The sequence below is a fragment of the Benincasa hispida genome, chromosome 6 (genome assembly GCF_027475165.1).
Source record: "Benincasa hispida cultivar pf3 chromosome 6, pf3_genome.v1.1, whole genome shotgun sequence".
Taxonomy (NCBI): domain Eukaryota; kingdom Viridiplantae; phylum Streptophyta; class Magnoliopsida; order Cucurbitales; family Cucurbitaceae; genus Benincasa; species Benincasa hispida.
Window position 1 is genome coordinate 54,542,378 of NC_143483.1, and position 10,994 is coordinate 54,553,371.

The 10,994-nt window shown below is 36.9% G+C and overlaps 1 protein-coding gene across 1 annotated transcript; it reads right to left on the minus strand.

Moving 5' to 3' along the window:
* Window positions 1–657: 657 nt before the first annotated feature.
* LOC120079642 (S-adenosyl-L-methionine-dependent methyltransferases superfamily protein) lies at window positions 658–9,526 on the minus strand. Its single transcript, XM_039033910.2, has 8 exons — window positions 9,292–9,526; window positions 8,977–9,077; window positions 8,743–8,883; window positions 8,466–8,547; window positions 7,916–8,109; window positions 7,654–7,765; window positions 6,998–7,102; window positions 658–927 (listed from the first exon to the last, which is right to left on the minus strand). The coding sequence occupies exons 1-8, from the start codon at window positions 9,442–9,444 to the stop codon at window positions 799–801; spliced, it is 1,017 nt and encodes a 338-aa protein (XP_038889838.1). The 5' UTR covers window positions 9,445–9,526; the 3' UTR covers window positions 658–798.
* Between the last annotated feature and the right edge of the window lie 1,468 nt (window positions 9,527–10,994).

The following is a 10,994-nucleotide window of genomic DNA, read 5'->3' on the forward strand; positions in this document are numbered from 1 at the left end:
GACTCAAATGAAAAATGAACACCTGTAAAGAATGTAATGAAAAATGACATTTTGCTTATATATGATTTTACCAATTCGTATCCGAGATGCACCTCACACCTGCCAATACCATGCTTGATGCTAATGCAACGACTTGTAATTCGTTTATTTAAAAACAAAAACACTAAATTCATCAGATTAAGACATTTTTTTTAACTGCATAAGATGTTCATTCAATTCATTTAAACATCGACAACTTTATTTTCTATTAATATTATTAATAATAAAATTTGTCCAAAAGACATATTATCAATAATAAATAATAATACCTCCGACCTTTAGAACTTCAGTGCATGTCAATTATGTTAAAGCTATATTCATCTTTTACCGTGATAACTAGCTCTAAAGTATTGTTGTTTTTTTAATCACATAATCAACACTTTAAGCCAGCCCATTGCGATAATTTTCAAAATAGAAACTAAAAGTAAAATTATCATCAAATAAACTCCAAAATTTTGATTTTTTGGTAATTTCTATACAAATAAGAACAAGTTCATATTCAAAAATCAAGTAAATTTAGCGAAGAGAGACAACCAGAACAAGCTTATGAGTTATGAGATATGCCTACAAAATGGAAATAAGTGAAATCAACCAGTAAAGAGAGCATTATTACACATCTATTCTCAATTTAATTCTATTCAATTGAATCAATTATCCTTCAGTTCCAACAAGTATTGTATTAAATTATCAATATAATTCTTTAGAGTTTAATTCTGAACATACACATCATAATGAAGATGAGATTGAAACTCACTTTCTTCAAGGCTTCTGCGCAGAGAACATGATGAAAGATTGCTGCATTTTACTTGAATAGTTAATCAGACCGCAGGATTTGCACAAATCCTCTATTTCTTCCTCTGTTAAGTAGCCAAAATTCTGAAAAGCACGCTGCAGTACACAAACTTATAACGCTCACAAGTCCATCTTCATAACCAAGAAAATGTGAAAATCATTGCATCCTTAGAATTAGAGGAACCTAGAATCTTATCAGTCATTAAAATGCAATTGTTTATCATAAGATGGTTGGCAGCAATTTTACATTCTTGTTTTGGGTCTTGGGATCGGTTGGTATTTGAACAATTGATGGATTATGACAGGATTCAGGATTATTCATAGTATAGATGTCGGTATCTATAAAATGATGGAGGTCATTTAGATCCTCCTCTCCAAGAAAAAGATTGTGTTCACCAACCAGTAGTTTCTTTTCCATAATGTAGTTTGCTTGACTAGAAAGAAATAGGAGAATATTGGTTGGACTATGTAGGTCGTGAAAATTTGGGTTTTGGATTAATTTGTGCAATTATGAGAATGTTGGTTGCACCGATTGATAAACAGAAATCTTATTTATGGTTCTGATAGAACCTCAATTATTTATCCACTGTTTTGGCCCCAAAATAGCCAAGGAAGGTCGAGTTCTCCCCCTCAATACAACCTTAAGCTTTTACAAGATAAAAAGATGTCTCTCCTCCTCTATATTCCTATCTTTTATACTAATTTGTTATCTCCCTCTCTACTAACAAACTTCCCCACTACTAACCGATTTGTTATAGATTTGGTGGTTCCCTCTAATTAATTTGATTCTTTTCCCAATTTACATTTGAGCCCCTCTCTCTATTCTTCCTTTTGCCCTTTCTTTCATACCTTTTAAATATGGGGGGTCTATCATTACCCTCCCCCCAAAGCACCACCTTGTCCTCAAGGTGAAAATCAGGGAACTGTTCAGCCAATTGAGCTCCTCCTTCCCAAGTTGCATCTTCTACTGGTAGGTCTTCCCATTGTATAAGCACTTCGAAGTCATTTGGTGAAGATATTGTTGAACCAATCTTCCTAACTCACAAGACTGCCAATGGTTTTGGTTGTTTCCCCAAGGACCCTATTGTTGGTGAGGAGAATCGTGGTAACATGATCCCTTCTGCCCTTCTTAGTTGTGAAACATGTATCACTGGATGTATGGAGACATTGTGGGGTAGATCAAGCTTATATGCCACAGGTCCGATCTTTTGAATTACCTGAAAGGGTCCAATGTAATGTGGTGCTAGTTTTGGATGCTTGTGCACCAGCAATGATCCTTGGTGATAGGGCTTGAGCTTGATGTAAACTCAATCAGATACTTCAAAGTTTACCTCTCTTATTTTTGAATCTGTTAGGGCCTTCATTCTTTGTTGTGTTGCTTCTAGTGTTTTCTTCAGTTGTTTGAGCATCTCGTCCCTGTTTTTAAGTAGGACATCAACTTTTCCTACTGTGGCATTCCCTTGTGTGTAATAGACGATAGTAGGTGTTGGTCTACCATACAATACCTCATAAGGAGTACGTTTGATGGCTGTGTGCTAGGATGTATTGTAATTATATTCAGCCCATGCCAGCCATTTGTGCCATTGTGAAGGGTTCTCCATAGTAAAGCACCTTAGGTAAGCCTCTAAGCCTCTGTTGACAACTTCTGTTTGCCCATCTGTTTGTAGGTGGGATGAGCTTCTCTTGAGTTGTGTTCCCATCAATTTAAACAATTCTTCCCAAAATAGGCTTGTAAACACCTTATCGCTGTCAAAAATAATGCTCCTAGGTACTCCATGCAAACATACGATCTCCTTCATAAATAAAGTAGCCATTGTTGCTGCTGTATAAGGGTGGTGAAGGGCAATGAAATGTGCATATTTGGACAGCCTGTTGACCACTACCAAGACTGAGTTGTAACCCTCTGATTTTGACAGTCCCTCCACAAAGTCCATGCTGATATCTTGCCAGGCGAGCTCGGGTATTGGCAAAGGTTGGAGCAGCCCAGCAAGGGCTAAGGGAAAATACTTGGCTTACTGGCAGATAGAACAGTCCCCTACAAAAGCCCTTACCCTTGTCTTCATTCCTGTCCAGAAAAATTCCTTTTTTAGCTGTTGGTACATCTTCACTACCCCATTGTGTCTCCCAATTGGATTGTTGTGAAACTCTTGTAGGAGTAATGGAATGGTAGGTGATTGAGGTGGAAGTACAATGCGTTGCTTATACAATAGAAGTTCCCCTTGCAGTGTATATCCCTAGGGGTGTGGTAGCTCTGCCCGAATGTTGTCCCTTATTGCCCTTAGTTCTTGATCTTGCTCAACTTGACTTGTGAATATCTCCTGATTCAGGGCATGTAGTACACTGATCATAGACAATTCCAACGAAGTAGGTACTCTAGACAAAGCATCTGCTGCCAAATTTTCCCTCCCTTTCTTATACTCAATCTCGAACTCGTATCCTATCAGTTTTGCAACCCATTTCTGGTAATCTCCTGCTATGATTCGTTGTTCCAACAAGAATTTGAGGCTTTTCTGATCTGTTCTTACAATAAACTTCCTTCCCAAGAGATAGGGGCACCACTTTTGCACAGCCATGACTATGGCAATTAGTACCCTTTCGTAGGCAGCCTTGAGTCGATGTGTAGGTGGGAGTGCCTTGCTGAAATAAGCCACTGGTCTTCCTTCTTGCATCAGGACTGCCCCAACTCCTACCCCAGAAGCATCTGCTTCAATTATGAAAGTTTGATTGAAATCAGAAAGCTTGAGGGTGGGTAGTTGGGTCATGTGTTGTTTCAAGGTTTCGAAGGCTGCCTGAGTATTTTCATTCCACTCCAATCTATCCTTCTTGAGCTACTGTGTTAGAGGGAAGGCTAACGAACCATATTGAGGTACAAACTTGCGATAATAGCCTGTTAGCCCAAGGAATCCCTTGAGTTGCTTGACGGTTGTAAGTGTTGGCCATTGGAGCATAGCTTCCACCTTTGAAGGGCCTGCTGCTACACCTTTTTCTGATATGATATGCCCCAGATAGTCTATTTGCCTTGCCCCAAACGTACACTTCTTAAGATTGGCCACGAATTGGTTGTCTTCCAAAGCTTGCAATACCACGGATAAATGATGCACATGATCACATAAAGAAGAGCTGTAGATTAAGATATCATCGAAGAATACTAACACAAATTTTCTTAAGTAAGGGTGCAAGAGGTCGTTCATTACCGATTAAAAGGTGGATGGAGCGTTTCTCAGACCGAATGACATGACTAAGAACTCATAGTGGCCTTCATGAGTTCGAAATGCGGTCTTGTGTATATCTGAGGGAGCCACTCGGATCTGATGATACCCTGACTTCAAATCAATCTTCGAGAATACCCGTGCACCAACCAACTCATCAAGGAGTTCTTCAACCATTGGAATAGGGAAGTTATCTGGAACTGTCACTTGATTCAAAGCACTATAATCGACACAAAACCGCCAGCTACCATCCTTCTTTTTCACTAATAACACCGGACTTGAAAAAGGACTCACACTAGGCTGAATGATTCCAGCAGTAAGCATGTCTTCTACCAGCTTCTCAATTTCGTCCTTCTGGAATTGTGGGTACCTATACGGCCTCACTTTCACTGGTCTTGCCCCTGGTTTGAGTTGAATGTGGTGTTCATGGTGTCTCATAGGTGGCAACCCTTCTACTGGACTGAAAACGGCTTGGTGCCTCTCCAAAATGTCTTGTATTTCCCGTTGCAGCTCAGTTATTGACCTTATTTCTCCACTTTTTTCAGAGGTCATGAGGGAGATTAGCTCGAGAAGGATACCTTGGCCTTCTCCTTTTACCAACTTCATCATTGTCTTCAGTGAAATTTGTGACCTCATCAAGCTACAGTCACCCTGCAAGTGGACTCTCCAATCACCTACTTGGAATTCTATCTCGGTCATTCCCCAGTCACATTCAACACGTCCTAAGGTCATCAGCCATTGCACTCCTAACACTACATCAGCACTACCCAGAGGCAAAGGAAAAAAGTCATTGATGATAGTTAAGTTTGGAAGGTTAAGAATTACTCCCTTGCAAATGCCCTTTGTCTTCACTGATACCCCTGTTCCTAACATTATTCCATAACTCGTTGTTGGCGTCTGTGGTAGTTGCAGGGCTGATACTAACTTGTTGTCAATGAAATTGTGTGAAGCACCACTGTCAATGAGGACAATCACATCCTTATCTCCTATAGCTCCCCTGACTTTGATCGTTCGAGGTGAGTCGATCCCGGCAAGAGAGTTTTAAGGATAGCTTTGCTTCTTGTTCGTTCTTTTCCATCACCATCGATTATAAGGTAGTTGTCATGGGCATCTCGGCCTCCTCTGCTTCGTTCACTGCTTCCGTATCATCATCCCCCTCTTCCTCGTCATGGTAAAGAAAAATGCTCAACTCTTTCTTTTTACATCGATGCCCTGGTGTATATTTTTCCTCACAACGGTAACAAAGTCCTTTGTCTCTTCCATCTCCCTGTCGGATAAGCGCTTGAAAGCTCCAGTCGTGAACGGATTTCCGTTGACATCCTTTAAGGTAACAGAGTTTGAAGACGTACCAGAAAGCCGGGTCAGATTGAGAGAGATCGTCCAAGCAGCTGCGTGCGTGTTCTGATTCGGGTTGGGGCCGGTTTGACCCGTGACCGTGTTAGATCCCGAGTTCGAGGATGCGTTTGTTGATTTTGCAGGATTCGGGTTGCCCCACTTCTTTCTTCTGGCCTTCTCCATGTTTCTCATCTTCTCTTTCAGCCCAATCAACTTAAACATTCTCATTTCGACTTGGATGTCTTCCTTCAGCCCACTAACGAACTTGCTTTCTAATGTTTCATCAGATAGGTCTTTCAACGGTTCTGAAAGCTGCTCGAATCGCCGCCGGTAAGCTCGCACACTGCCATCCTGTTCAAGGTGAGAAACAGAGCCCTCCGGTCCTCTTCCTTGACTGGTAAGAATCGTAGCAATAGTTATTCCTTAAATTTGGCCCATGTATCCATCGCAGTCCTTTCTTCCTCCCATTGGTGCCACTCCAAAGCTTCTCCTTCTAAACACAAGATTGCAGCCTCGATTTTGTCCTTCTCTGATAACCTATTCACAATAAAATACCTCTAGACTCTATGGAACCATCCCATTGGATCCTCGCCTGGTTCTCCTTTGAATATTGGTATTTCCAGCTTTCTCAATCGCATATCGAACAAGGGCACCTCCCTTCTTTCTCCCTTTTCCTCACTTGCCGGTTGCTTGTCTTTATCAGTCACTGTTCTTTCTGATGAATCCGACCCCATCTCCTTGGTTGTTTCTGATTTCTTTGACCAAACCTCCAATGCTCGTATCATCTTCTGCTCCATTGACTCTCCTAGTGCTTCGATTTTCGCTGTCAACAAGCTCTCCGTGATTTGTTGCATTTCTCTGAACCTTTGATCCATTCTGTTCTCCATTCCAACTTGAAGCAAGGTAAGTTGTTCTTCCATAGCTGTTAATCTTGCCTCCATCTTCTTCACCATACCCTTTTCCCACGAATCGGATAGCTCTGATACCAAATGATAGAACCTTAATTATTTATCCACTGTTTTGGCCCCAAAATAGTCAAGGAAGGTCGAGTCCTCCCCCTCAATACAGCCTTAAGCTTTTACAAGATAAAAAGATGTCTCTCCTCCTCTATATTCCTATCTTTTATACTAATTTGTTATCTCCCTCCCTACTAACAAACTTCCCCACTACTAATTGATTTGTTATAGATTTGGTGGTCCCCTCTAACTAATTTGATTCTTTTTCCAATTTACATCTGAGCCCCTCTCTTTATTCTTCCTTTTGCCCTTTCTTTCATACCTTTTAAATATGGGGGATCTATCAGGTTCCAAAAGATTAAATAGTTAGAATCTCTAGTAAATATTGACACTCAGTCCAATGAAACTGAAAATTATAAGCCAGCAAGAAGTTCAATCTACCAATTAGGAAGCTAGCTTGTTTACTTTATTGCGAGTTATTTGAAATTATGCAAGGACGGACTTCGTGTATGCAAATGCGTGATAACCAAGTCCTAGACCCGAGAAATATCAAGAAGATAACACAAATGTTTATCATAGCTGCTTCTTGATAACTAGTGAAATTAAATTTTCTACTAATAGATATCCTTAAGTATAAGGATGGCACAGGATAGATTAAGAGTATACCTCTCTCGAAAATCTTATGTACCAGGGAGTAGATGAAGTGTACCGCAAAAAAGTGGTTCCCACAAATACTCCACCACTCCGCATTATACGAGTGATCTCAGCAATCTGATAAGAGTCAAAGAAAACCATTACTAAAACTAGAAGAAGCAGAAAAAGATTAACCTTACGGTGATCAGAACAGGGAGAACCTGAGCTGAAGATATCATAAATGGATGCGTCGTTGCTATAAATATATAAAAATACCCAGGAGCTAATTCCTAAATATTTCAACTAAAACTTCCTGAACGAATGTGTTCAAGAAGACGCATCAAAATTCCAATTGGCCAGTAGAACCTGCTGTTGTTTTAGACACAACAACGTATATTGTTTCATATGAATTGAGTCCATCATAACTACTGTGAAGAGTAAGCTTTGATCACTTCCTTTTAATGGACCAAGTACCAAGAGGAATTGGGGCAAGGGCAAGCATGGAGAGAAAACTTTAAATGATTTCAATCATATATTGCTGGTTAAGAAGAGAATTTCAATCATGAATGTAACGGGATGAATTCAACGACTCAACAGTGGTATTCTGTAACCTGGTTGAGTTCAGCGGATCATGACTACTGGTAGGGAATCGAATAATTGAATATGATCCTACAAGACAAAATGCTTACAGCATTGGAAGGAGATGGCCAACAATGCAAAGCTGCACCAGCATGGACAGCATCCACAGATCCTGATGAAAAGGGAAGCCTAGAGATATCTGCCCTCACAAGAGCAAGATTGCTGCATATTTTGCAAAAGAGGATGAGCTAATTAGGATATCCTTCCTTTTTTACAAGTGAAGAGAACTTAATACACAAGCCAGCAGAGTATAACAATGATTGCAGTTCTAAGGACTTAATGAAGAAAAAATAAAAGTCAAACTAAAATTACCTGTTCAAGAGAGTAGAATCTTTCTTAATGAAATCATAACATTGAAGGAGCATATTCTCAGAAAAATCAAGTGCAATTACACCTGAGAAAGACCCAGATTTTGCAAATTTTCTGGAAAACAAACCACTACCACAGCTTGCATCCACTAAAAGACCTCCTTCAACAGATTTAAAATACTCCATGGCCATTTTAAACTGCAATAGTGTATAGATACAGAAAATATATCAGCCTATATTCACTTTATCCAAGGAAATGAAAAGGCTATACGCCTAATACCAAGGTAACTTATGTAACATTATAATAAGACTTCCTTTCCTTCACGAATAACCTTCGCACATTTGAATGGTAGTGTTATTATTGAGAAGGTATCAACCCATATTCACATTCTCCAAAGAAATGAAAAGGTTATATATCGAATACCAAGGTAGCCTGTGTAACATTGCAAATAGACTTTATTTTCTCCCCGAATAATCTTTTGAATTGCATTAAAATATCAATGTAAAAGCTTCTTCCATTTGCATGGTAGTGTTATTATTGAGAGGGAGCATACTTCTTCATCAAGGCCAGGGAAACCACTTCGGTTGAAGTTTTGACGCCATCCTCTTTCATATAGAAACGAAACAAGTGGACTCCTACAAAGTTAAAAAATCAGAAGAAGTTCAGAATTATCTCCTTGCGAGGGGAAAATGGAGATAATACTGTACTCCTCCCTTTAACTAAACTAATGGGTGACATCAACTTAACACATAAAGATGAAACAAATTAGGAGAACTCAGAAGTGAATTATACAGAGAAGAAAAAATGAAGAGGAAATATCAAACAGATACCGAAACAGCTCAGTCCCCCCAGGTTTGACTTCAACATATTCTTTCATTCCAGAAGTAACCGTGAGATCTAAAAAGATGTTTTTGCTGGTATACGTCTTATTGCATCTTCTACACTTGAAACCAGACCTATAAATAGCTGGCCTGCAAATTTTCCACTTCATCCAGATCAAATTATAATGTAATGTAACAATACAAATTTCAAAAGTTGGTAGACATCCCAATTAGTCAACTTACAAATTTAAACCCGGTGGACCTTTTCTCAACAATGGCTCATAACAAACCGGACATGAAAACACGTCAATTTTCGAATTCTGATCCTGTTGAATGCCTAAATCCTGATAGCAACATAAAATAATAGTAACTTAAAATTCAATCTAGATGAGTTACAATTACAAATTAAACAAAAATTTCCCTAACAGTCAATCACAGGATGGAAAATCACAGTACAATTCAACTTCAACGCACAATAGGGATTCATTTTAAAACAATAACATAAAAAAGGGGAATTATAAACGATAATAGGAACAAGAAAGATAAGGTGAAGCATACCGACTCAAGAACGAGTCCCGAGCTCGCTCGAACGGTAGAGAAGAAAGAACGACGAGTGGAGAAACGAAGAGGAGACCGAAATCGGATGTCGCGAGAAAGAAAATGGCGATTGTTGTATGAAGTTTGAGAAGGAAAGAAAGTAGCTACCGCCATGAAAATGGATTTAGAGAGTTCCTCTGAACTCTGTTTCTTCTTCTTCCCCCTTTCACCAGCTAAATTAATTAACTGCCTTTTGGTGACGTCGATTCTTTATATATTAATAATCTCTAAAATTTGGACGTTAATGGTTTTTTCTTTTTAATTCTGTGTGAACTTTTTTTTTTTTAATTTTTTTTACCGTTGTTTTTTTGTTTTGAGAAAATGAATTTTTTCTCGTGTTTTATAGGGTACTAATTTTATAAAAATCTTTTCTTTTCAAAACAAAATTAAAAAAGTATTTAATAAGACTTAACTTTTAGTAAATATATAATTAAATTTTATATTCTTCACATTATTTTTTATTGCTTCAACGTCAAATTCTTTTATTTGATAAAACTATGAAATTTTTATGTGTAATAGATTTGAGAGTTCAAAATTTTTACTTTAAAAAATATTAAACATAAGATTAAAAGTTTACTGATTTATTATAAATTTTTATAGAATATAAGTATTGAATATAAAATTCTAGGTCTTAAAAATTTATTAGATACATCTTATAATTTAGAGATTAAAGAAATTAAACTTGTAATTATTAGCTATTCAACCTTCAAATTAATGACAAACGATTTTACTATAGGTTTTTTTTTAATTAAAACAAGTCTATAGCCAAAAATAAAAATAGTAAAATAAAATTGAAAAGCATTTTTATGAAACCAAATGTTCCACGCGGCACCACGCGCTCCACGGCCTGAATGTGATATAAATATTAATCATATATATGTGTGATTTAAAATATCAATCGCTCCTTTATTTTTTTATTTTTTTATTTTAAGCATTTATCACTTAGTCCTTGTTCATTAGGATTAGGAGAGATTTAATTTTAGTTATTGTATTTTCAAATAAAAATTTGGTTTTTATATTATTAATAATTTCAAATTTATTCCGTCAAAGTTAAATTGTTATTAAACTTGGTACAATAATATTTTTTTAAAAAAATTGATCAAATAATAATAATAAGGGCAAATATCAATTTACACTCCTAAATTATGGAGTTTGTATCAATTTAAACCCGAAACTAATAATTATATCCTTTGAATTTTGGATTGTATCAATTTAAACCCAAATAAAGAATTGTATCAATTTAAACTCTAAATTTTCATAAGTGCATCAATTTAAACCTTGAACTTTTATGAGTATATAAATTTAAACTCTAAACTTGTATAAGTGTGTCCAAATAAAATATAATAGAGAGTTTAAACTGATACAACTACGAAAGTTTAAAGTTTAAATTGATAAATTTATAAAAGTTCAAAGTTTAAATTGATATAATTATTAGTTTGAGGTTTAAATTGATACAACTCCCAAAGTTCAGAGTCTAAATTAGTTTATGGTTTAAATCGATACAACCCCAAAGTTTAAGGGTATAAACTGATATTTTCTCTAATAATAATAATAATAATATAAGAAGATATAATGTCAATATGGATAGAAAGGTTGAGGTTCGATAAAAATATAACTATTCCTAGAAAGATTATAAAAATAAAGATAATTATTAGGTACAACTT